This window comes from Mobula hypostoma, chromosome 1 (assembly GCF_963921235.1).
Source record: "Mobula hypostoma chromosome 1, sMobHyp1.1, whole genome shotgun sequence".
Classification (NCBI taxonomy): domain Eukaryota; kingdom Metazoa; phylum Chordata; class Chondrichthyes; order Myliobatiformes; family Myliobatidae; genus Mobula; species Mobula hypostoma.
The window spans coordinates 186743267-186769118 of NC_086097.1; the positions used below are offsets into that span (position 1 = coordinate 186743267).

Genomic DNA, 25852 nt, shown 5'->3' on the forward strand with positions numbered 1-25852 from the left:
GCCTTCAATCCCTTCAATTTACCTAACACCACTTCCCTACTAACATGTATTTCACTCAGTTCCTCCATCTCACTGGACCCTCTGTCCCCTACTATTTCTGGAAGATTATTTATGTCCTCCTTAGTGAAGACAGAACCAAAGTAATTATTCAATTGGTCTGCCATGTCCTTGCTCCCCATAATCAATTCACCTGTTTCTGTCTATAGGGGACCTACATTTGTCTTTACCAGTCTTTTCCTTTTTACATATCTATAAAAGCTTTTACAGTCAGTTTTTATGTTCCCTGCCAGTTTTCTCTCATAATCTTTTTTCCCCTTCCTAATTAAGCCCTTTGTCCTCCTCTGCTGAACTCTGAATTTCTTCCAGTCCTCAGGTGAGCCACTTTCTCTGGCTAATTTGTATGCTTCTTCTTTGGAATTGATACTATCCCTAATTTCTCTTGTCAGCCACAGGTGCACTACCTTCCTTGATTTATTCTTTTGCCAAACTGGAATGAACAATTGTTGTAGTTCATCCATGCAACCTTTAAATGCTTGCCATTGCATATCCACCGTCAATCCTTTAAGTGTCATTTGCCAGTCTATCTTAGCTAATTCACGTCTCATACCTTCAAAGTTACCCCTCTTTAAGTTCAGAACCTTTGTTTCTGAATTAACTATGTCACTCTCCATCTTAATGAAGAATTCCACCATATTATGGTCACTCTTACCCAAGGGGCCTCTCACGACAAGATTGCTAATTAACCCTTCCTCATTGCTCAAAACCCAGTCCAGAATAGCCTGCTCTCTAGTTGGTTCCTCGACATGTTGGTTCAAAAAACCATCCCGCATACATTCCAAGAAATCCTCTTCCTCAGCACCTTTACCAATTTGGTTCACCCAATCTACATGTAGATTGAAGTCACCCATTATAACTGCTGTTCCTTTATTGCACACATTTCTAATTTCCTGTTTAATACCATCTCCGACCTCACTACTACTGTTAGGTGGCCTGTCCACATTTCCCACCAGCGTCTTCTGCCCCTTAGTGTTATGCAGCTCTACCCATATCGATTCCACATCTTCCCGGCTTATGTCCTTCCTTTCTATTGCGTTAATCTCTTCTTTAACCAGCAACGCCACCCCACCTCCCCTTCCTTCATGTCTATCCCTCCTGAATATTGAATATCCCTGAAAGTTGAGCTCCCATCCCTGGTCACCCTGGAGCCATGTCTCTGTGATCCCAACTATATCATAATCATTAATAACAATCTGCACTTTCAATTCATCCACCTTATTACAAATGCTCCTTGCATTGACACACAAAGCCTTCAGGTGCTCTTTTACAACTCTCTTCGCCCTTATACAACTATGTTGAAAAGTGGCCCTTTTTAATGCTTGCCCTGGATTTGTCGGCCTGCCACTTCTACTTTTCTCCTTAGTACTTTTTGCTTCTACCCTCACTTTACACCCCTCTGTCTCTCTGCACTGGTTCCCATCCCCCTGTTGTGAACTAACCTCCTCACGCCTAGCCTCTTTAATTTGATTCCCACCCCCCAACCATTCTAGTTTAAAGTCACGTCAGTAGCCCTCGCTAATCTCCCTGCCAGGATATTGGTCCCCCTAGGATTCAAGTGTAACCTGTCCTTTTTGTACAGGTCATATGTCTAGTGATCTAAGTAAGAAAAATAATTTTGCTTGGAACTGTAATAAAACCATAAGTCATAGGAGTAGTAATCTTTTGGGTGGAAAAAACTTACCATGAGTTGGGTTTTTCATCTCAGTTTTAGCTTTGTGACTTTAATGCAAATGTTTTGCAGTGTTTTTAGTAATTAATGCAATCCTACAGATTTGTTTGTTGGCTCTTAGTTCCTAAGCAGCATCTGTGGAGTCAAAAGGGAGATCAGTCCATCAGATTAGAATTTTGATTTGGTCGTTCTATTCCATTTCTGTGAGGCAAGCAGCTCAGAATTGAATTGAATTTACTTTATTTCTAAAATCCTTCACGTACATGAGGAGTTTTGGCCGAGACTCTAAGGCAGAGTCTCAGCCGAAATGTCAGCTATACTCTTCCATAGATGCTTCCTGGCCTGCTGAGTTCCTCCAGCATTTTCTGTGTGTTGCCTGTGCGAATCCCTGCAGCATCTGGTGACCCTTTGATCTCTGTCTTAGAAGCCAATGGCAGAAAGTCTTTCAAAAGGGTGAACACTGGCATGGCATCAGGCCTTGATGGTATACCAGGTAGAGCACTGAAAACCTGTGCCCACCAACCGGTGGGAGTAGTTAAGAACTTCTTCAGTTTCTCACTGCAGTAGTTGGAAGTTCCCAACTGCTTCAAAAGGGTGACAATCATATCAGTGCCCAAGAAGAGCAGGGAGCAACAACTATCGCCCAGTTGCACTCACATCTACTGTGATGAAGCGCTTTGAGTTATTGGTCATGGCCAGAATCAACTCCTGCTTGAGGAAGGACCTGGGCCCGCTGCTATTTGTCTATCGCCAAAATAGATCTACAGCGGTTGCACTCCCACTGACTCTCCATTTGGCCTTGAACCACCTGGACAATAGCAATACCTACGTCGGACTTCTGTTTATTGATTATAGCTCAGAGTTCAACACCATTATACCCTCAGAACTAACTAACAAGCTCCAAAACCTGGGCCTCTTGTGCTTCCCTCAGCAACTGGATCCTTAATTTTGTCATCAATAGACCACAGTCAGTGCAGATCATAAATAATATCTGCTTGCTGACAATCAACACCGGCAAACCTGCTGCCATGCATGGTTATCACAGTGCTCTACTTTCTCTACACCTATGAGTTTGTGATTAGGTTTAGCTCAAATGTCATCTAAGTTTGCTGATGACGCCACTGTTGTTGGCAGAATTTCAGGTTGGGATGTGGAGGCATACAGGAGTGAGAGAGATCAGCTAGTTGAGTGGTCTGGCAACAACAACCTTGCAGTCAATGTCAGTAAGACCAAGGAATTGATTGTGGACTTCAGGAAGGGAAATCAGTCTTCATGGAGAGATCAAAAGTGGGAAGGTGAGTAGTTTCAAGTTAATGGGTGTCAACATCTCTGAAGATCTATCCTGGGCCCAACCTATTGATGAAATTACAAAGAAAGCATGACAGTGGCTGTATTTCATTAGGAGTTTGGGGAGATTTGGTATGTCACCAAAGACACTTTCAAATTTCTACAGGTGTATCATGGAGAGCATTTTACAAGTTGCATTGTCATCTGGTATGGAGAAGCCACTGCAGAGGATCGGGAAGAAACTCAGAAAGTTGTAAACTCGGCCAGCTTCACCATAGGCACTAGCCTCTCTGGCGCTAAGGACATCTTCAAAAGGTGATGACTCAAAAAGACGACATCCATCTTTAACATCCTCATCATCAAGGACATTCCCTCTTCTCATTGCTACCATCAAGGAGGAGCATGAAGACATACATTCAATATTTTAGAAACAACTTCTTCCCCTCCACCATTAGTTTCTGAATGGTCAATGTACCCATGTATACTGCCTCATTATTTTTCCCCTCTCTTTTTGCACTACATATTTAATTTCATTTTTAATATAGCTATTTTTATTGAAATTTATAGTGGTTTTTATTATGTATTGCACTGCTGCCACAAAACAACAAATTTCTTAGCATATGCCGGTGATGTCAACCTGATTCAGATTCTCTTGTATCTCCAATAAATGTTTCTCGTTGTAGAGAAGGTTGAGTTTAACTTAGGAAGAATTACATTTTTGACTGTACCTTGCAAAACTGTAAGAAACAATATTTCTAAACTCAAAACATTAAAATATTTAAATTACCTACCTTTCCATTCTCACTTAGTTTCACCTAACACTCACCAACTTGAGATCCTTCCCCTCTTCCCACACTTTTATTCTGGTTTATGTTCTCTTTCTTTCCAGTCCCGAAGAAAATTTTCAGTCGAATCATCAACTGTTCATTTCCCTTCATAGATGCTACCTGACTTGCTGAGTTCCTCCAGCATTTTGTGTGTGTTGTTCAAGGTTTCCAGCATCTGCAGAATCTCTGGTGTTTATGCTTTAAATTTATATTTGATTTCTTTACCCAGGAATTTTATTTGTGCCATATTGATTTTAATTAAAATACTCTCCAAAGAATCAAATGTGAAAACTGATGCAAAAAATAAACCACTGTAAGAACTAAGCAACATCTGTGGAGGCAAAAGGGAGATCAGTCTATAAGATCAGAATTTTACTTGGTCGTTCTATTCCCTTTCTGTGAGGCAAGCAGCTCAGAATTGAATTGAATTGACTTTATTTCTTACATTCTTCACATTCATGAGTAAAAATCTTTTACATTATGTCTCTGGCTAAATGTGCAATGTGCAATCTTAGTAATTTATAATAATTTATAATAAATAGAACAGCCAATGTAACATAGAAATACACACAAATCATGTGAGTTAATCAGTCTGATGGTCTGGTGGAAGAAGCTGGTCCAGAGCCTGTTGGTCCTGGCTTTTATGCTGCGGTACCGTTTCCTGGATGGTAGCAGCTGGAGTAGATTGTGGTTGGGGTGACTCGGGTCCTCAATGATCCTTCAAGCCCTTTTTATACACCTGTCTTTGTAAATATCCTGAATCGTGGGAAGTTCACAACTACAGAAGCACTGGGCTGTTCGCAACACTCTCTGCAGAATCCTACGATTAAGGGAGGTACAGTTCCCATACCTGGCAGTGATGCAGCCAGTCATGATGCTGTCAATTGTGCCCCTGTAAAAAGTTCTTAAGATTTGGGGGCCCTGTACAAAACTTCCTCAACCGTCTGAGGTGAAAGAGGTGCTGTTGAGCCTTTTTCACCACGCAGCTAGTGTACGGACCATGTGAGATCCTCAGTGATGTGGATGCTGATGAACTTGAAGCTCTTTACCCTCTCAACCCCAGATCCAATAGGGGTTAGCCCGTCTCCATTCCTCTAGTAATCCACAACCAGCTCCTTTGATTTTGCAACATTGAGGGAGAGGTTGTTTTCTTGACACCATTGTGTCAGAGAGATGATTTCTTCCCTCTAGGCCACCCTGTTATTGTTTGAGATGAGGCCAATCAATGTAGTGTCGTCGGCAAATTTAATTAGCAGATTAGAGCTGTGGGTGGTGACACAGTTATGGGTAGACAGGGAGTAAAGGCGGGGATTCAGTACACAGCCCTGAGGGATTCCTGTGTTGAGAGTCAGATGGGTGGAGGTGAGGGAGCCCACTCTTACCACCTGCTGGTGATCTGACAGGAAGTCCAGGATCCAGCCGCACAAAACGGGGTCAAGGCCGAAGTCTCTGAGCTTCCTGTCAAGAAGATAGTGAACTGAAAAAGATGCTAAAAACCATGATTTGATTGTATACTAAAATATCCTGTGTTATACTTTGTCAGTGTAATATATGTTTTCTTATCCTCAGGGTAGAATATAAACCCCTGATCGTAAGCTCTTCCTGTTTGGATGGGCCGGTTAAAATTGCACTGAACCAATCAATCCAATGTCTTGGAGGTCATGTTACCAACAGTTGGATAGAGGATAACACTCACCTTGTTATGTCATCAGTAAAGGTTACAGTGAAGGTTAGTTGAATTTAGCACAGTAAATTGCTGTTTCATTCTACTAGGTTTTATGGGAAATGTCACAAAAGTTTGGAAGTACAGTATCAGAGTATTACTAGAACTACAGTAACAATTCATTGTTAATTAGCAGTGCCACCAACTGAGACAGATACTTGAGATTTCAATAGACAATAGGTGCAGAAGTAGACCATTCGGCCCTTCGAGCCTGCACCACCATTCTGAGATCATGGCTGATCATCTACTATCAATACCCGGTTCCTGCCTTGTCCCCATAACCCTTGATTCCCTATCCATAAGATACCTATCTAGCTCCTTCTTGAAAGCATCCAGGGAATTGGCCTCCACTGCCTTCTGAGGCAGCACATTCCACACCTCCACAACTCTCTGGGAGAAGAAGTTCCTCCTCAACTCTGTCCTAAATGACCTACCCCTTATTCTTAAACCATGCCCTCTGGTACTGGACTCTCCCAGCATCTGGAACATATTTCCTGCCTCTATCTTGTCCAATCCCTTAATAATCTTATATGTCTCAATCAGATCCTCCCTCAATCTCCTTAATTCCAGCGTGTACAAGCCCAGTCTCTCTAACCTCTCTGCGTAAGACAGTCCGGACATCCCAGGAATTAACCTAGTGAACCTACGCTGCACCTCCTCCACAGCCAGGATGTCCTTCCTTAACCCTGGAGACCAAACTGCACACAATACTCCAGGTGTGGTCTCACTAGGGCCCTGTACAAATGCAAAAGGATTTCCTTGCTCTTGTACTCAATTCCCTTTGTAATAAAGGCCAACATTCCATTAGCCTTCTTCACTGCCTGCTGCACTTGCTCATTCACCTTCAGAGACTGATGAACAAGTACTCCTAGATCTCTTTGTATTTCTCCCTTACCTAACTCCACACCATTCAGATAATAATCTGCCTTCCTGTTCTTGCTCCCAAGGTGAATAACCTCACATTTATTCACATTAAACGCCATTTGTCAAGTTTCTGCCCACTCACCCAGCCTATCCAAGTCACCTTGAATTCTCGTAACATCCTCATCACGTGTCACACTGCCACCCAATTTAGTATCATCAGCAAACTTGCTGATGTTATTCACAATGCCTTCCTCTAAATCATTGACGTAAATTGTAAACAGCTGTGCTCCCAATACCGAGCCCTGTGGCACCCCACTAGTCACCACCTGCCATTCCGAGAAACACCCATTCACTGCTACCCTTTGCTTTCTATCTGCCAACCAGTTTTCTATCCATGTCAATATCCTCCCCCCAATGCCATGAGCTCTGATTTTACCCACCAATCTCCGATGTGGTACCTTATCGAATGCCTTCTGAAAGTCAAGGTACACCATATCCACTGGATCTCCCGCGTCTATCTTCCTGGTTACATCCTCGAAAAACTCCAATAAATTAGTCAAGCATGATTTGCCCTTGGTAAATCAATGCTGGCTCGGCCCAATCCTATCACTGCTATCAAGATATGCCACTATTTCATCTTTAATAATGGACTCTAGCATCTTCCCCACTACTGATGTTAGGCTAGCAGGGCAAGAGTGCTCTGTTTTCTCCCTCCCTCCTTTCTTAAAAAGTGGGATAACATTAGCCATTCGCCAATCTGCAGGAACTGATCCTGAATCTAAGGAACATTGGAAAATGATCACCAATGCATCAGCAATTTCCAGAGCCACCTCCTTTAGTACCCTAGGATGCAGACCATCTGGACCTGGGGATTTGTTAGCCTTCAGTCCCATCAGTCTACTCATCACCGTTTTCTTCCTAATGCCAATCTGTTTCAGTTCCTCTGTTACCCTATGTCCTTGGCCCATCCAGACATCTGGGAGATTGCTTGTGTCTTCCCTAGTGAAGACAGATTCAAAGTACTTAATAAATTCGTCTGCCATTTCTCTGTTACCCATAACAATTTCTCCCAATTCATTCTTCAAGGGCCCAACTTTGTTCTTAACTATCTTCCTTCTCTTCACATACCTAAAAAAAACTTTTGCTATCTTCCTTTATATTCCTAGCTAACTTGCGTTCATACCTCATTTTTTCTCCTCGTATTGCCTTTTTAGTTAAGTTCTGTTGCTCCTTAAAAATTTCCCAATCATCCGTCTTCCCACTCACCTTAGCTCTGTTATACTTTTTTGTTATACTTTTTTAATGCTATGCTATCTCTGACTTCCTTTGTCAACCACTGTGGCCACTTTCCCCCCTTTGAATCCTTCCTTCTCCGGGGGATGATCTGATTTTGCACCTTGTGCATTATTCCCAAGAATACCTGCCATTGCTGTTCCACTGTCTTTTCTGCTAGGATATCCGACCAGTCAACTTTGGCCAGCTCCTCCCTCATTGCTCCATAATCTCCTTTGTTCAACTGCAATACTGACACTTCTGATCTGCCCTTATTCCTCTCAACTTGCAGATAAAAACTTATTATGGTCACTACCTCCCAATGGCTCCTTTACTTTAAGATCACTTATCAAATCCTGTTCATTGCACAACACTAAATCCAGAATAGCCTTATCCCTGGTCGGCTCTTGTACAAGCTGCTCCAAAAATGCATCGCGTAGGCACTCTACAAACTCCCTATCCTAGGGTCCAGTACCAACCTGATTTTCCCAGTTCACCTGCATGTTGAAATCCCCCATAACTACTGCGACATTTCCTTTGCCACATGCCATTGTTAACTCTCTATTCAACTTGCACCCAATATACATGCTATTGTTTGGGGGCCTATAGATAACACCTATTAGGGTCTTTTTGCCTTTACTGTTCCTCAGTTCCATCCACACTGACTCTACTTCTCCTGATTCTATGTCCCCCCCTAGCAAGGGACTGAATCTCATTCCTCACCAACAGGGCCACCCCACCCCCTCTGCCCATCTTTCTGTCCCTTCGATAGCACGTATACCCTTGTACATTCAATTCCCAGGTCTGATCCCCCTGCAGCCATGTCTCAACAACAACATCATAGTTACCCATTCGCACCTGAGCTTCAAGCTCATCCGCCTTATTTCTGACACTTCGTGCATTCAGATATAGAATTTTTAACCCATTTCTCCTCTCTCTGTTTAAATCGCTGCCTATTGTGCATAACCCAGCTCCCCGAACTCTCACCGGGCTATACGCCCCTTGAATTTTGTTGTCCTTCTTAAATTTACTTACTCTTTCTGCACATTTAACTCCATGCTCCGTCAGACCATCCCTCTGCACATGTATCCTCCTTATCACTCGTTCCGCCTCACCTTTCTCTACTTCAGACTTAATATTCCGGAACTGTGTAGTCCCCACCTGTCCTTTATACTTCATCTCGCTATCCTCTCTCACATTCTGGATCCCTGCCCCCTGCAAATTTAGTTTAAACCCCCCCAAGCAGCACTAGCAAACTTTCTTGCAAGAATGTTAGTACCCCTCCAGTTCAGGTGTAAACCGTCCCGTCGGAACAGATCCCACCTTCCCTGGAACAAAGCCCAATTATCTAAAAACCTGAAGCCCTCCCTCCTGCACCATCCTCTCAGCCACGTATTGATCTGTATAATCCTTCTGTTCCTCGCCTCACTCGCACGTGGCACAGGTAGCAATCCTGAGATTGTTACCCTGGAGGTCCTGCCCTTCAGCTTCACACCTAACTCCCTGAACTCACTACGCAGGACCCCCTCACTCTTCCTACCCACGTCGTTGGTCGCTACATGGACCACAACATCTTGATTCTTGCCCTCCCTCTCCAAGCGTTCATTTACTTTTTAAAATCTTAAACACATGGGAAACAGGAGTAGACCATGTCACTTTTAAGCCTGTAACTTTGCAGTGTTTCTTGTGCATCAGTCATTTTTCTGCTAAATCTCCATAATATCAGGCTCATTTGAAATTTCTCATCTTGGCTGCTAAATGGCTAACCCCTGAGATCCTAATTTTGAAAAGGAGAAATGCTTACACTTTGAAAACATTATTGAGCACTTTCAGTATTAACATGTCTGTTCAAAGTCAAAAAAACGGTGTGTTTTGTAAGGAGATGTATGGTGTGGCCTGAAGAATAACCTTTTACCTTCCCTAATACATCGCTGATGAATTTTATTTAGGAGCATTTTTTAGCATGACCTGAAAAGTTTAGGATCATACAACATGGCAACAGATCTCGAGACCCACTGTCCATGCTGACAATCAAGCACCTAATTAAACTAATCATACACAAACCCCATTTTGTTCTGCCCACGTTCTCTGATCAACTTCCTCCAGATTCTGCTATTCACTTATGTACTACTGGCTATTTAACCTGCCAACCCACTTCCCTGCTTTTAAAGAAATGTTCTTGAAAAATAGTTAGAAGACCTCAAGTGTCATTTTTTTTGCAGTAAATGGAAATGCTTGCATTTTCTGTTTGCCTATATTTATCAGTCATTTGTACTTATTCTGTGATGTATAATTTGAGCTAATCACGTTTTTGAAAAGTTCGTTTGAATTGTGATGAACCAAAAGCATGAAGTCAAGTCTTAATCATGTATCAAATAGATTCTGGAAAGAACTTAGAAACACTTCAATTTCTTGAACAAATTATTGTTCATCTGCTTTTGTTAAGGAAATATGTTAGTTCATATGGATGACAATATTAACATAACAGTTCGGTGCCATACATAATAATAATTCATATCTTTGCTTTTAAGACTATATGTGCATTAATCTGTGGTCGACCAATAGTAAAGCCAGAATTCTTTGTTGATCTTATTGAAGCAATCCGAAATAAAGGACAACTTCCCAATTCAGAAAGGTAGCATGAATTTATCATTTTCTTTAAATGTTTATAATATATTCTTAATAGAATCTTATGGTTTTAATACGTACAACATGTGTGAACGATTTAAAATATTGGTTAGAAGTTGAGAGTAGAGAATGAAAATCAATGGGGCAGAAGTCCCTTGATTTTTATTATGTACTCTCATTGAAATTGTTAAATCAAGTGGTATGCTATTTTTAATTCCTTATTTTACTATGGTGTGTGGTTACATTGTTCTAAAAAGATTATAGCTCACATATTTTATGACGTACCATGAAATGAACTTCCTTAAAGAATATATAAAATTGTTCTTTTTAAAAATTTCAAGCATCTTAAAAATAAGAAAAGTGACACCAAAAAATGATAGAAAATGGATGAGCGGAGGTAAAGGAGTGTAAAACAGGACATGAATAAGCAAGGTTTATTGTGACATCAACTGGTATGCCACATCTGTAGATAAAGGTGTAATCTGAACATGTATTCAAGAAAAGGTTCATAAGAACAGAAATAGTTGACAACGTTCCATAGATCAAAGCAAGGAACCAAGAAGGAAAAAAGTGGGTTCTTTTATAATTTAGTCTTTCAGTCTGTTATAATCTAGGAATGGAAAATTACTCTTGCATATCCAAAGTTGACAGAAATGTTTGCACTACAGAATCCCTACTGTGAGGCAAATGCTGAGCTCTGAAATTCTTTTGAAAAGGCCTTGTCGCTGATACAACAGTCCACAATCTCTAAAACCAGACTAAACACCAGACCAAGCTAATGGAAAAAACTCTATGTCTGTGAACCTTGTCAGTTATAAGGTATCCACTAAGGCAAATTATTTGAATTTGAACTCCATCCTACCATTGATTTATTAATGCCTGTCAATTTTTCTACAGCCGTACCTTGTCCTTTTCTCCTCCTTGAAGCTTTATAAGACACTATAATTTTGATTGGCTTTTGATTAGCTAAGGAATGTTCAAATGAAGATCAGTTCAATTTCTGGCGGGTGTTGATATGAGATACTGAACACTGATACGGTTGAGAATTGTGCACTGGTGCATGATGCAAAATTAAACTGCCAGGGGGTAAAGCACAACTTCAAAACAACATTTCAGTTGCTTCTCCAGTTAAGAAATATATTTTACTGACAAACTCGTTCTTAATTGTTTATCATTTAAACTCTGGTGTTTCATGTTTCACATTTTGTCTTGGCAGTTATGTCCCACCCATTGATGAACCTAGCATCAAACCTGGAGAACTAGATGTCACAGTGAAACCAGAAAGAAAATCAATTTTTAGTGGCAAGACATTCTTCTTTTTAAATGAAAAACAGGTAAATGAGACTTTTAGAAGAGAAAATAATCCATAAAGGAATTTGATTTAATAGTGACCATAAACACTTAATGAAATATTTATTCTTATTAGGTAGATAGATAGATAGATATACTTTATTGAACCTGAGGGAAATTGGGTTTCGTTACAGCTGCACCAACCAAGAATAGAGCATAGCTATAGCAATACAAAACCACAAGCAATCAGACTGTAGCGGTGTGCTACACACAGCGCTAGAATGATGACACGTAGTCGGCAAGTTGGAGTTGCGGTAAAAGAGATTTATTCGAACTTCGCGGCCTCCTTTAAAGCCTTCCCGTTCCCACCCTCCCCGGGCGGGACTGCTGTGGGGAATGCATATTTGCAAACCCTTCCCGCGCGCGGGATTTTCCCCCTGTTGGTGAAGATGGCCTGGCGCCCTTTTTGGGGCTAGCCTCTCTGCTGGCGCGCGCTGTTTCGTGAGCCGGTTCGAGTGTGCTCGAAAGTGGGTCGCCACATAAGCCCCTCCCTGCCCCCAGAACCGGCGATACATCCCCCAGTGTCCGCAGTCTGGATCAGCCTCTGTTTGGGAGGTCTGCCTCTGAGCCACGGTGCCTGAGCCCGTAGCGGCTACGCCAAGTCCACATGGGCCAGTTTGAGTTGGTCCACCGTGAAAACCTCCTCTCTCCCCCCCAGTGTCCAGCACGAACGTGGACCCGTTATTCCTGATCACCTTAAACAGCCCCTCATAGGGCCGCTGTAGCGGTGCCCGGTGTCCGCCCCGTCGTACAAAAAGAAACTTACAGTTCTGCAGGTCTTTGGGTACGCAGGCCGGGTTCTGTCCCTGCTGTGAAGTGGGTATGGGGGCTACGTTACTGAGCCTCTCACGTAGTCTGTCCAGGACTGCTGCGGGTTCTTCCTCTTGCCCCCTTGGGGCCGGTATGAACTCTCCTGGGACTACCAGGGGTGCACCGTACACCAACTGGGCCGACAAGGTGTGCAGATCCTCCTTGGGCGCCGTGCGGATTCCGAGCAGGACCCAGGGAAGCTCGTCCACCCAGTTAGGCCCTTCCAGGCGGGCCATGAGAGCTGACTTCAGGTGATGGTGGAAGCGTTCCACTAGTCCATTCAACTGTGGGTGGTAGGCAGTTGTGTGGTGTAGCTGTGTTCCTAAAAGGCTGACCATAGCTGACCAAAGGCTGGTGGTGAACTGGGCGCCTCTGTCGGAGGTAATGTGGGCTGGTACCCGGAAGCGGGCTACCCAGGTTGCGATCAGTGCTCGGGCGCAGGATTTGGAGGTGGTGTCGGTGAGCGGGACTGCCTCTGGCCATCTGGTGAACCGGTCTATCATAGTTAGGAGGTACCGCGCTCCTCGTGACACTGGCAGGGGCCCCACAATATCCACATGAATGTGGTTGAAACTCCGGCTGGTGGGTTCGAACTGCTGCGTTGGAGCCTTGGTGTGCCGCTGCACCTTGGCCGTTTGGCACTGCATGCACGACGTTTTGGCCCATTCATTGACCTGTTTACGAAGTCCATGCCAAACGAACCTGTTGGAGACCAGCCGGACGGTTGTCCTGATGGAGGGGTGCGCTAAGTTGTGAAAGGAGTCGAAAAACTCGCTGCCACCAGGCTTCCAGGACAATGGGGCGGCGTTGGCCGGTAGCTACGTCACACAGTAGAATCCTCTCACCTGGGCCTACGGGGAGGTCTTAGAGCTGCAAACCGGAGACCGCAGTTCTGTAACTAAGGATCTCATCGTCTGCCTGCTGTGCCTCCGCCAGCGCTGCATAGTCCACCCCCGTGACAATGCCTGTATGGTGGGTCTGGACAGTGCGTCCGCCACGACTTTGTCCTTTCCCGAGATATGCCGGATGTCCGCCGTGTATTCAGAGATGTAGGACAGATGTCGCTGCTGGCGGGAAGACCAGGGGTCGGACACCTTAGTGAACGCAAAGGTAAGCGGTTTGTGGTCCGTGAACGCGATGAAGGGCCTACCTTCTAAGAAGTAACTGAAATGCTGGATTGCCAGGTATAGTGCCAATAGCTCCTGGTCGAGAGCACTGTATTTGAGTTCGGGTGGTCATAGGTGTTTGCTGAAGAATGCCAGGGGTTGCCAGCGACCCTCGATGAGTTGCTCCAGCATTCCACCAATTGCTGTGTTCGATGCGTCCATCGTGAGGGCAGTAGGAACGTCCGCTCTGGGGTGCACTAGCATCGCGGCGTTTGCCAAGACTTCTTTGGTTTTAACGAAAGTGGCCGCGGCCTATTCATCCCAGGTAATGTCCTTGCCCTTACCCGACATCAGGGTGAACAGGGGGCGCATGATTCGGGCTGCTGAGGGGAGGAAACGGTGGTAGAAATTCACCATACCCACGAATTCCTGCAGGCCTTTGGTTGTGTTGGGTCGGGGGAAGTGGCGGACCGCATCTACCTTGGCGGGCAGAGGGGTTGCCCCATCTTTAGTAATCCTGTGGCCCAGGAAGTCGATGGTGTCGAGTCCGAACTGGCATTTGGCCGGGATGATTGTAAGGCCGAATTCGCTCAGTCGGGCGTAGAATTGACGGAGGTGGGACAGATGCTCCTGACGACTACTGCTGGCTATGAGGATGTCGTCCAAATAGATGAATGCAAGGTCCAGGTCGCGTCCCACCGTGTCCATTAGCCGCTGGAACGTCTGTGCGGCACTCTTTAGGCCGAATGGCATTCGGAGGAATTCGAAAAGACCGAACGGGGTGATGAGTGCTGTTTTGGGGATGTCGTCAGGATGTACCGGGATTTGATGGTATCCCCGGACAAGATCTACCTTGGAAAAGATCCTTGCGCCGTGTGGGTTTGCTGCAAAGTCTTGAATGTGCGGCACAGGGTAGCGGTCTGGCGTTGTAGCCTCTTTCAGCCTACGGTAGTCGCCGCATGGTCTCCAGCCCCCCCCCCCCCAGTTGCCTTGGGCACCATGTGCAGGTGGGAGGCCCATGTGCTGCCGGACTGTCATATGATCCCCAATTCCTGAATCTTCTTGAACTCCTCCTTCGCCAGTCGGAGCTTGTCCAGGGGGAGCCTTCGAGCACGGGCGTGGAGGGGTGGTCCCTGGGTCGGGATGTGGTGCTGTACTCCGTGTCTGGGCACGGCTACCGTGAACTGCAATGTCAGAATTGATGGGAAATCCGCCAGGACCCTGGTGATTTCGTCGGACAGCGTGATGGAGTCCAGGTGTGGGGCTGGCAACTTGGCTTCACCCAGGGAGAATGTTTGAAAAGTCTTGGCGTGGACTAGTCACTTCCCTTGCAGGTCTACCAGCAGACTGTGAGCTCGTAGAAAATCCGCCCCCAGGAGTGGTTGTGCCACGGCGGCCAGTGTGAAGTCCCACGTGAACCGGCTGGTGCTGAACTGTAGCCGCACCGTGCGGGTGCCGTAGGTCCGTATTGTGCTGCCATTTGCGGCCCTCAGGGTGGGTCCCAGTTCTCTGTTGCGGGTGTCATAACTCGTTGGAGGTAAAACGCTGATCTCCGCTCCAGTGTCGACCAAAAAGCGGCGTCCCGACTGTTTGTCCCAGACATACAGGAGGCTGTCCTGATGGCCAGCCGCCATAGCCATCAGCGGTGGCTGGCCCTGGCGTTTCCCAGGAATTTGCAGGGCGGTCTACAGCGGCGGGCCTCTGTGCCCCACCGCTGGTGGTAGAAGCACCATTGTTCGTTGGGCTCCTCACTCCTGTCGCTGGGTTTTGTAGGCTCTGCTGCCGGGCCTGGTCTGGTCTGCCGTTGGGCACGCGGCTTGGTGATCTGTGCGACAGACGCCCCTCTCTCCTTCCTGGCATTCCACAGCACATCTGCCCGGGCCGCCACCTCCCGGGGGTGGCTGAAATCTGCATCGGACAGCAGCAGGCATATGTCCTCGGGCACTTGCTCTAGGAACGCCTGCTCAAACATGAGGCAGGGTTTGTGTCCTTTAGCCAGGGCCAGCATTTCGTTCATTAATGCTGACGGCGGCCTGTCTCCCAAACCATCCAGGTGTAGTAAGCGGGCAGCTTGCTCGCGCCGTGAGAGTCCGAAAGTCCTTATGAGCAGGGCTTTGAATGCTGTGTATTTGCTGTCCTCCGGGGGCAACTGTATAAACTCCTCAACTTGCGCAGCTGTCTCCTGATCGAGGGAGCTCAGCACATAGTAGTAACAAGTGGAATCGGAGGCTATCTGCCGAATGTGGAATTGGGCTTCTGCTTGTTTGAACCATAAGAGGGATCGCAGCGTCCAGAAGCTTGGCAGTTTTCATGAAACTGCATGAACAGATGCCGCGTCGGTTATCTCTGGTCCAAATATCGTTTGGACCATCAGTGTCACCAATTGTAGCGGTGTGCTACACACAGCGCTAGAATAACGACACGTAGTCGGTGAGTTGGAGTTGCGATAAAAGAGATTTATTCAAACTTCGCAGCCTCCTTTAAAGACTTCCCGTTCCCGCCCTCCCCGGGCGGGACTGCTGTGGGGAATGCATATTCGCAGATCCTTCCCGCGCACGGGATTTTCCCCCTGCTGGTGAAGATGGCTTGGCGCCCTTTTTGGGGCCGGCCCGGCGCGCGCTGTTTCGTGAGCCAGTTCGAGTGTGCTGGAAAGTGGGTCGCCACAAAACAACATTATGCAAACTATGCCAGATGGAAATAAGTCCAGGACCAGCCTGTTGGCTTAGGGCGTCTGACCCTCTATGGGAGGAGCTGCAAAGTTCGATGGCCACAGGCAGGAACAACCACCCATGACGCCCAGTATTGCATCTCAATGGAATATGGCCGGAGTCCAACAGCAAAAAGTTCAATATCCGGGCTACAAACACGTTCCTTGCTTACCGCTCTCAGTGCACTTCCGGTCAGCCCGAACGGTCTGGAAGCCCTCTATGGAAACATTTTGTTCGGGTATGTCCTCATGCAGCCACGTTTCAGTAGAACACATAACACTGCACTCGCGAAATGCTCTCTGACTCCTGGCTAGCGCCGTCAACTCGTCCATTTTATTACCCAGCGATCTCACATTGCCTATAATGAGAGGGGGAAGACACAGCTTATAACTCTTCTTCTCCATAAGTCTCTGTTGTCTCGACCCGGTCCTCTTCCCTGGCTTTTTTGATCCCCCTCTGCATCTTCTGTGTGTTTTCCTCCAGATTTCAGCTGGGGTGTCCGCCGCTCCGTTTGCTAAACCGGCTGGCATAAGCGCAATCAGCTGGTCCCTGGAGTAAACAATGCGACCATACTGCTGCCCCGCTGATGAGACGTGTCCGAATATAACTATTTCTAGACGCTAAAAACCCAAATAAAACTCTCTCCACTGGCATGTTAGAGAGGTTGCAGCTTCAACGTGTTACTGTGAAAAGAAAATACAACAAGTAACGTAAGTTAAAAAAGTAAGAAAGCTAGTCGGAGCGGCTGTAACAGGCTGCATGCACGACCGGCGCATGCGCACTGAAAATTACAGTATATGAAATACTGTCCAAAAAAATTACATAGGAGTAGAAATATGGAAGTAATATGGAACTTCCTATGTAGATGGGTTATGTTTTTTTAAATAATCTTTAACCTGCATAGCTTGATAAATTCACACCGAAATTTTAGTGTTTTTATACTCAACTTCCTGACAGCAGCTTACATGGAAATTTCCAGTGGGCCGCAGTGGACTGAGCAAAAACATAATCAATAAAATCACAGCATGGTTTTCCTGGGAAACATATGCATAGCCCTTTCAAAGCATTGCTTCCACTTAAGAAACAGCGCTTCACATACTGTATATCCCATAGGTTACTTTTCCCAGCCTTTGTCCATTGGGGGTGCTTTAGCATTCAGTTAGGTCATGTAATTCAGTTTTAATAATGTTGCTTAGCTCCATATAACTTGATACCCAGATCTAAATTAAAAAAACAACACTCTCAGTCATAAAATCATAGTCGATGACAGATGTCTTCATCATCCTACAGTGAAGATTACAGCATATGTTTGAGTCTATCCAGTTACCTTATGAGTCTATGGGAAAGTCAGGAAGGTAATGGATCTCAGGAGAGGGAGTTTGTAGAATGCCTACAGGATGGCTTTTTGGAGCAGCTTGTCCAGAAGCCCACCAGGGGACCGGCTGTTGTGGATTGGGTGCTGTGTAACGAACCTGAGGCGATTGGGGAGCTGGAAGTAAAGGAACCCCTTGGAAGTAGTGATCATAATTGATTGAGTTCAGTTTCAAATTTGAAAAGGAGAAGCTTGTATCAGGTGTATCGATATTTCAGTGGAACAGGGGAAATTACAGTGGTATGAGAGAGGAACTGGCCCAAGTCGATTGGAAAATTAAGCTAAATGGAGGGATGGCAGAGCAGAATTGGATGAAATTCCTACAAGAAATAAGGAAAATGCAGGAAAAATATATTCCAAGAAAAAAGAAAATCATGAATGGAAAAATGGCACAAATGTGGCTCACGAGAGAGGTTAAGGCAAATATAAAGCAAAAGAAACGTCGTACAAGGAAGCAAACGAACAAAGGGAAAAATGAGGACTGGAGACTTTTAAAAACTTACAGAAGGAAACTAAGAAAGTCATTAGGAAAGAAAAGATGAATTATGAAAGGAAGTTGGTGAGTAACATAAAAAAGGATACTAAGAGTTTTTTTTAAATATATGAAGAGTAAAAGAGTGACAAGGGTAGATACGGGACCGATTGAAAATGATGCTAGAGAAATTATAATGGATAACAAAGAGATGGTGGAGGAACTGAATGAGTATTTTGCATCAGTCTTCACAGTGGAAGACATGAGCAATATACCTGATAGCCAGAGGTATCAGGGAATAGAATTAGGTACAGTCAAGATTACTAGAGAGAAAGTGCTTGGGAAACTAAGTGGACTAAGAATAGGTAAGTCTCCCGGTCCGGATGAGGTGCACCCAAGGGTTCTGAAGGAGGTGGCTTTGGAGATAGTGGAAGCATTGGAAATGATCTTCCAGGAATCAATAGACTCTGGCATGGTTCCGGAGGACTGGAAGGTTGCAAATGTAGTTCCGCTATTTAAGAAAGGAAGGAGGCAGCAAAAAGAAAATTACAGAGCTATTAGTCTGACATCGGTAGTTGGAAAGATATTAGAGTCAATCCTCAAGGACGAGGTTATGAAATACCTCGAGGTGCATGACAAGATAGGCTGAAGCCAGCATGGTTTCATGAAGGGAAGATCCTGCCTCACCAACCTATTGGAATTTTTTAAGGTAATCTCGAATAAGATTGACAAGGGAGAGGCTGTGGATGTTGTGTATTTGGATTTTCAAAAGGCCTTCGATAAGGTGCCGCATATGAGGCTGCTTAATGAGATGAGAGCCCATGGAATTATAGGAAAGATATTGAAATGGGTGGAGCATTGGCTGATAGGCAGAAAGCAAAGGGTGGGAATAAAGGGATCCTATTCTGATTGGTTGCCGGTTACTAGTGGTGTTCCGCAGGGGTCGGTGTTGGGGCCGCTTCTTTTAACGAAATATCATTTGGATTATGGATTAAATGATTTTGTGGCTAAGTTTGCGGATGACACCAAGATAGGTGGAGGAGCAGGAAATGTTGAAGAAACAGAATGGTTGCAGAGAGACTTAGTTAGTTTAGGAGAGTGGACAAAGAAATGGCAGATGAGATACAATGTTGACAAATGTACGGTTGTACATTTCAGAAGAAGAAATAATCAGGCAGATTATTATTTAGATGGGGAGAAAATTCAAAAATTGGAAGTGCAAAGGAACTTGGGGGTCCTCGTGCAGGATACCCTAAAGGTTAACCACCAAGTTGGATCGGTGGTAAGGAAAGCGAATGCTATGTTGGCATTCATTTCAAGAGGAATAGTGTATAAGAGTAAGGAGGTGTTGATGAGGCTCTATGGGGCATTAGTGAGACCTCATTTGGAATACTGTGTGCAGTTTTGGGCCCCCTATCTTAGAAAGGATGTACTGATGTTGGAGAGAGTTCAGAGAAGATTTACGAGGATGATTCCTGGAATGCAGGGGCTAACCTATGAGGAGCGTTTGTCGGCTCTTGGATTGTATTCATTAGAGTATAGAAGAATCAGAGAGGATCTCATAGAAACGTTTCGAATGTTGAAAGGGTTAGACAGGGTAGATGTGGAAAGGTTGTTTCCCTTGGTGATTGAGTCCAGGACAAGAGGCCATAGTCTTAGAATTAGAGGGTACCCAGTTAAAACAGAGATGACGAGAATTTTTTTTAGCCAGAGAGTCGTGTATTTGTGAAATTCGTTGCCACATACAGCTGTAGAGGCCCGATCATTGAGGGTGTTTAAGGAGAAAATTGACAGGTATCTAATTGGTGAGGGTATCAAGGGTTATGGCGAAAAATGCCGGAAATTGGAACTGGATGGGTGAATAGTTTAGCTCATGGGGGAGCTGCGGAGCAGACTTGATGGGCCGAATGGCCTACTTCTGCTCCTTTGTCTTGTGATCTTGTGACTTGAAACAACCATTGAGAGGCATTATTATATTCAATCACTCCACAGTAGTTAAATATGTGTGGCTCTATTATCCTATTGCCATATTCTTTCGTATTCAATGCTATGATCAGTTTTTTTTTATTATTTAGAGAGAGAGCATTGTACCAGACCCTTCAAGCCCATTGAGTCCGTGCCATACAATGATATCCATATGACCAATTAACCTACTAACCTGTACATCTTTGCATTGTGTGGAGGAAACCAGAGCACCAGGAGGAAACCTACGCAGTCACGGGGAGAATGTACAAACTCCCTAGAGACAATGACGGGATTTGAACCCAGGTTGCTAGCGCTGTGCTAACTACTAAACTGTCATGACACCCCAGGTTTTGGCTTTAATTTGTGTTCTATGTCAGAAGAGATTTACATATTAATTTTTTCTCTTGTCAAACCTTCAAGAGGACCACAACCTTGTCACAGGGTTTGGAGGCTTGCCTGCCTCCATGACCCAGAGAGCTATGTTGGCTAGAGTCAGAGCCTTGTGCTTTGACTCTTGGTAGGATCACCCATGCCAAACAGGTCAAAGGGCAGAGGCCAGACTAATATTGGTCCACCGGTCCTCCAGGTTTGGGGGGTTCAACTCGGGGCTAACAACCCTGACTGGTCAAAATTTATTTTTTTTTTATGGAAACAGCAGTGAAGAATCTTGTATCTGTGTGCGATAGTATTCCTCAGTCCCCACCTGGATTTGCATAACTGACAGTAGTGAAAACCGAGAGGAAGCTACTGGCACAATGAAGGAAGTTCTGAACATTGCCAAGATCAAACTAAACCCTGGAGCACAATAGAAAAGATAGCCAAGGACAGACAGAGATAGACAACCTTCATTGCTGCCTTAAGCATCAGTGGCGTTACAGGCAGTGACTAACTATTTCTCTTGTCAGAAAAGAGTGCAGTGATAATGAGATATAAATTCTTCACGGTAGCTTAGTTTGTTGAGGATGTCCTTAACATTGAATGGCTACCTGTATGTTTGATGTAATCTACAATGATCCTGTTGAGAGTGGCACGTGGAATTGATCTTTGCACTTCTGGAAATTAGTAAATTGGTAAGCACATTCTCTTCCTTTAAGGCACTGTAGATGTGGTCAAGGAACTTAAGCCTTACAGAACCAAGCATGAATAAATGACCAAATACAAGGTCTCCCTCTCATACCTTGGCCACATCAGTAAAAGTGATCTCAGCAACTTAGGATTGTTTTTGGATCACCCAGTGGGACATTACATTTGATGGATTAACTCTCATTTCCATTCAGCATTCAAATATACATTAAGAATTTGCACATTATGTGGGACTTCCACTAATTTGGGCAGAAATGTTACTCATCTGTGTGCTGTTTGTAAATCAATGATCAAAGATGTTGTCAGAATAGGTTCTGAGTGCTGCATGGCATTTTCAGCTTGCACCTACCTATTTGAAAACAAACATGAAAATGAATCTCTTAATACTTGTGTTCCATTAACATGCCATTTTCCTATGAACTTGTTAAATAGAAACACGGTTGCCTTGAATTTTGCCTTTTCTTAGAGTCACAATTTGAATCATTTAATATTGAAGGAAAGTACTGAATTTGTTATATCAGTTCTGGATATCTGAAAGGGTTATTCAATTGTTCTTACACTCCCACTGTTTTCCTGTAGTGCTGTGATTTACTACAGGTCAAGAGTATTTTCAGATTCCTTTGATATTACTATTAATATAGGTTCCACTACTTTTCAAAACACAGCAACTCATTGTGCCAAACATATTCTGAATTCTAACTGGAACATCAGGCACTTAGGTTAAACCTGTGACATCAGATTAGTTGCACCTTCCATCTGCTCCACCTGTCATAGGATGAAATTACTTAATACAAAAACCAGCCTCCCCTTCATTGACTCTGTCTATACCTCCTGCAGACTTGGTAAAGCTGCCAACATAATCAAGGACCCCTCCCATCACAGTCATTCTTTTTTCTCCCCTCATGGGACAGAAATTAAAAAAGCTTGCAAACACATACCATCAGACTCACTGACAACTTCTGTCATGCTTTTATAAATTCATTGAATGGATCTCTTATATGCTAAAAGTGAACTTTTAATCTCTTTATGGCCTTTGCACTTTTACTCGTCTACCTGCGTGGCACTTTCTCTGTAATTGTAACACTGTTATCCATTCTGTTTTCTTTTTGTACTACCTTGATATGCTGATGTATGGAATGATCTGCTTTTCGCTTTTTTGGTATAGGTGACAATAATAAACTGATTATTTGAATAATCTGTTTGTTTTCAGATATTCCAACACAGGATTTTGGTTTCTTTTTGGCTTCATTATTTAATTCAGATTACAAGATAATTCCCTGTGCATAATTTTATTTTACAAAAATATCTTATCCACTGTGACTATTTGTGACCAGCTCTTAATATCATGAAATCTCTAATTGCAGTTAATAATGTCACTTGTCTTGCAGCACAAGAGGCTGAATACTGCTATAATTTTTGGTGGAGGAGACGCTAAAGTTTTGGAGAGTACTGGATCAAATACTTTGCCAATTGAAGCAGCAGGAAGTTGTGTTGTTGATATTGGTATATCAGATTCTCAGAAAATTTCAAATTCAATGGAAAAATGGATCGAGTCTGTAATGAGAGCATTGCAACGGTATGAAATGTATCTTTATGGAGAATATAAATCAATGATTAACACTGAAGGGAGAGCAACAAATCAACATCCAGAGATTAAGTATTTGAATGTTTATAGAAACATAGAAAAACCTACAGCACAATACAGGCCCTAAGGCCCATAAAGTTGTGCCAAACATGTCCCTACCTTAGAAATTACTAGGGTTATCCATAGCCCTCTATTTTTCTAAGCTCCATGTACCTATCCAAAAGTCTCTTAAAAGACCCTATCGTATCCACCTTCACCAACGTTGCCGGCAGCCCATTCCACACACTCACCACTCTCTGTGTAAAAAAACTTAGTCCTGACATCTCCTCTGTACCTACTCCCAAGCACCTTAACCTTGCGCCCTCTTGTGGCAGCCATTTCAGCCTTGGGAAAAAGCCTCTAACTATCCACACAATCAATGCCTCTCATCATCTTATACACCTCAATCAGGTCACCTCTCATCCTCCGTCGCTCCAAGGAGAAAAGGCCGAATTCACTCTACCTGTTTTCATAAGGCATGCTCCCCAATCCAGGCAACATCCTTGTAAATCTCCTTTGCACCCTTTCTGTGGTTCCCACATCCTTCCTGTAGTGAGGCGATCAGAACTGAGCACAGTACTCCAAGTGGAGTCTGACCAGGGTCCTATATAGCTGCAACATTACCTCTCAGCTCCTAAATTCAATTCCATTATTGATGAAGGCCAATACACCGTATGCCTTCTTAACCATAGAATCAACCTGCGCAGTTGCTTTGAGCGTCCTGTGGTCTCAGACCTCAAGATCCCTCTGATCCTCCACACAGCCAAGAGTCTTACCATTAATACTATATTCTGCCATCATATTTGACCTACCAAAATGAACCACTTCACACTTATCTGGGTTGAACTCCATCTGCCACTTCTCAGCCCAGTTTTGCATTCTATCAGTGCCCCGCTGTAACCTCTGACAGCCCTCCACACTATACACAACACCTCCAACCTTTGTGCTATCAGCATACTTACTAATCCATCCCTGCACTTGCTCATCCAGATCACTTATAAAAATCATGAAGAGTAAGGGTCCCAGAACAGATCCCTGAGGCACACCACAAGACACCAACCTCCATCTAGAATATGACCCGTCTACAACCACTCTTTGCCTTTTGTGGGCAAGCCAGTTCTGGATCCACAAAGCAATGTCCCCTTGGATCCCATGCCTCCTTACTTGTTCAGTAAGCCTTGCATGGGATACGTTATCAAATGCCTTGCTGAAATCCATATACACTACATCTACTGCTCTTCCTTCATCATTGTGTTTAGTCACATCCTCAAAAAATTCAATCAGGCTCGTAAGGCACGACCTGCCTTTGACAAAGCTATGCTGACTATTCCTAATCATATTATACTGCTCCAAATGTTCATAAATCCTGCCCCTCAGGATCTTCTCCATCAACTTACCAATATTTACAATATTTTCTAGGAAAAATCGTATAAATTAGGTGATTATCGAAAATATTTATCCATTGTTTCTACTTTAATATAAAAGGGAACTGCCTGGTAGATCTGGCACTGGTCTAACAATTCAGGGACATGAGCTTAAATAACATCAGTTTACATTGTGAAATTAAGTTTAGAACCTGTTTTGCTGGTTCAGATCTTGCTATACCTCTTTATATCACTACTGTCGGGCAGAGGTACAGGAGCCTGAAGACCCACAGTCAACATTTTAGGAATAGCTTCTCCCCCCCCCCCCCCCGATAGAGTTCTGCACAGTCCATGAACCAATGAATATTTCCTATTTCCTTGTTTTTTTTTGTACTTCACTATTAATATATTTTTGTAATTTAGAGTAACTATGATGCCTTTCATTGTACTCCTGCAAAATAACCAATTTTCAAGACGTATGTCAGTGATAATAAATCTGATTTTGATTTTGCCTGTATTTGCCTGATCTGGATGCAAAGGGTCCTTCTGGCTGGCATGAAGCAAACCAGATTCCATCAGTGTGGCTGGTGCAGTGAAAAGGCCTGCAGCAGTGAAGCCCTGTCCTCCAAGCGACCAAAAACTGAAAGCCAGTAAAGCTCTACTCCTATTCCCATCTAAGTAACTAAATTCTATTTATTCAGTTTATATCTAGTAGATTTGTTAACAGATATGTAAATCTGAGCTATTCTTCATATTAAAAAACTCATAAAGGTTGGACTAGAGTAAATAGGTAAATATTACAGTCAACAGCTTCAAATAATTTTGTTCCAATATTGCATTGGCACTTTTAAAACTACAAATATCTGCTCAGCACACTGGGGTGGATTTCTTTAGGTCTTGTTGCTTCAGTGTGTTTTTGTTCATGGTTGGGTTTCCTTTTGATTGTACATATTTAAACCAGAATGTTTTCTGTTTGTAGAAATGGATTGCGTGCAATACCCGAGGCAGAAATTGGTTTAGCTGTTATCTACAGTTCAACAGATAATTACTGTAACCCGCACAAAAAGCCTATTTGTGGTAAGTTTAGTTCAAGTGATTTTGGCTCAAAGTGTGGCTGAAAAATACAGAGATGTCCAGAAAGACAAAAATGCAGATTCAAGGTTGCTGTATTTTCTAACATGACGTTTTTTTATTACAATAAATACAAATACACTGGATTCCGGTTAATCGGGGCAGCTGCTTATTTGGAACAACTCTTAAAGAACTAATGCTAACCAAGACAATAGCTGGGACTCCCTTCGTTAATTTGGGACATGATGCTGTTTAATTAGGACAGCAGCTTTGCCAAACAGTTTCTAACTTGCATTAGTCATGTGCACTTGTGAGGCTGTTAAACACTACACCATACTTCAAGCAAACAGTTTTTAAATTCTGTTTGTTGTATGTGCCTGTGTTCAAAGAGCAGTGACTTTTGTCTCTGATAGTTGGTGAAAAATAAGCAGTAAGCCAATTCAGAACTATTTTGCTCACTGTTATTTCAAGCGTTCAGGCTTGGAGATGCCAGAAACGGCCAAGAGTGAAAATGAAACAATTTCACGACTTCATCAAATTAGAAATTATAGACCAGTTAACTTGACTTCAGTGGTTGGGAAGATATTGGAGTCCATTTTA

General features: G+C 43.8%; 1 protein-coding gene across 2 annotated transcripts in view; it reads left to right on the top strand.

The window, feature by feature from the left end:
- The window catches only part of nbn (nibrin), a 100094-nt gene that overhangs the window by 16977 nt on the left and 57265 nt on the right, over window positions 1-25852 (top strand). For both annotated transcript variants that reach the window (XR_010019636.1, XM_063061536.1), the window contains exons 4-8: window positions 5410-5569; window positions 10231-10334; window positions 11544-11661; window positions 22582-22769; window positions 25161-25258. Coding sequence is in view for 1 of the 2 variants with exons in the window: in XM_063061536.1 (XP_062917606.1) it covers window positions 5410-5569; window positions 10231-10334; window positions 11544-11661; window positions 22582-22769; window positions 25161-25258 (668 nt within the window). In the remaining variant the exon portion in view is untranslated. The remainder of the gene's footprint in view (window positions 1-5409; window positions 5570-10230; window positions 10335-11543; window positions 11662-22581; window positions 22770-25160; window positions 25259-25852) is intronic.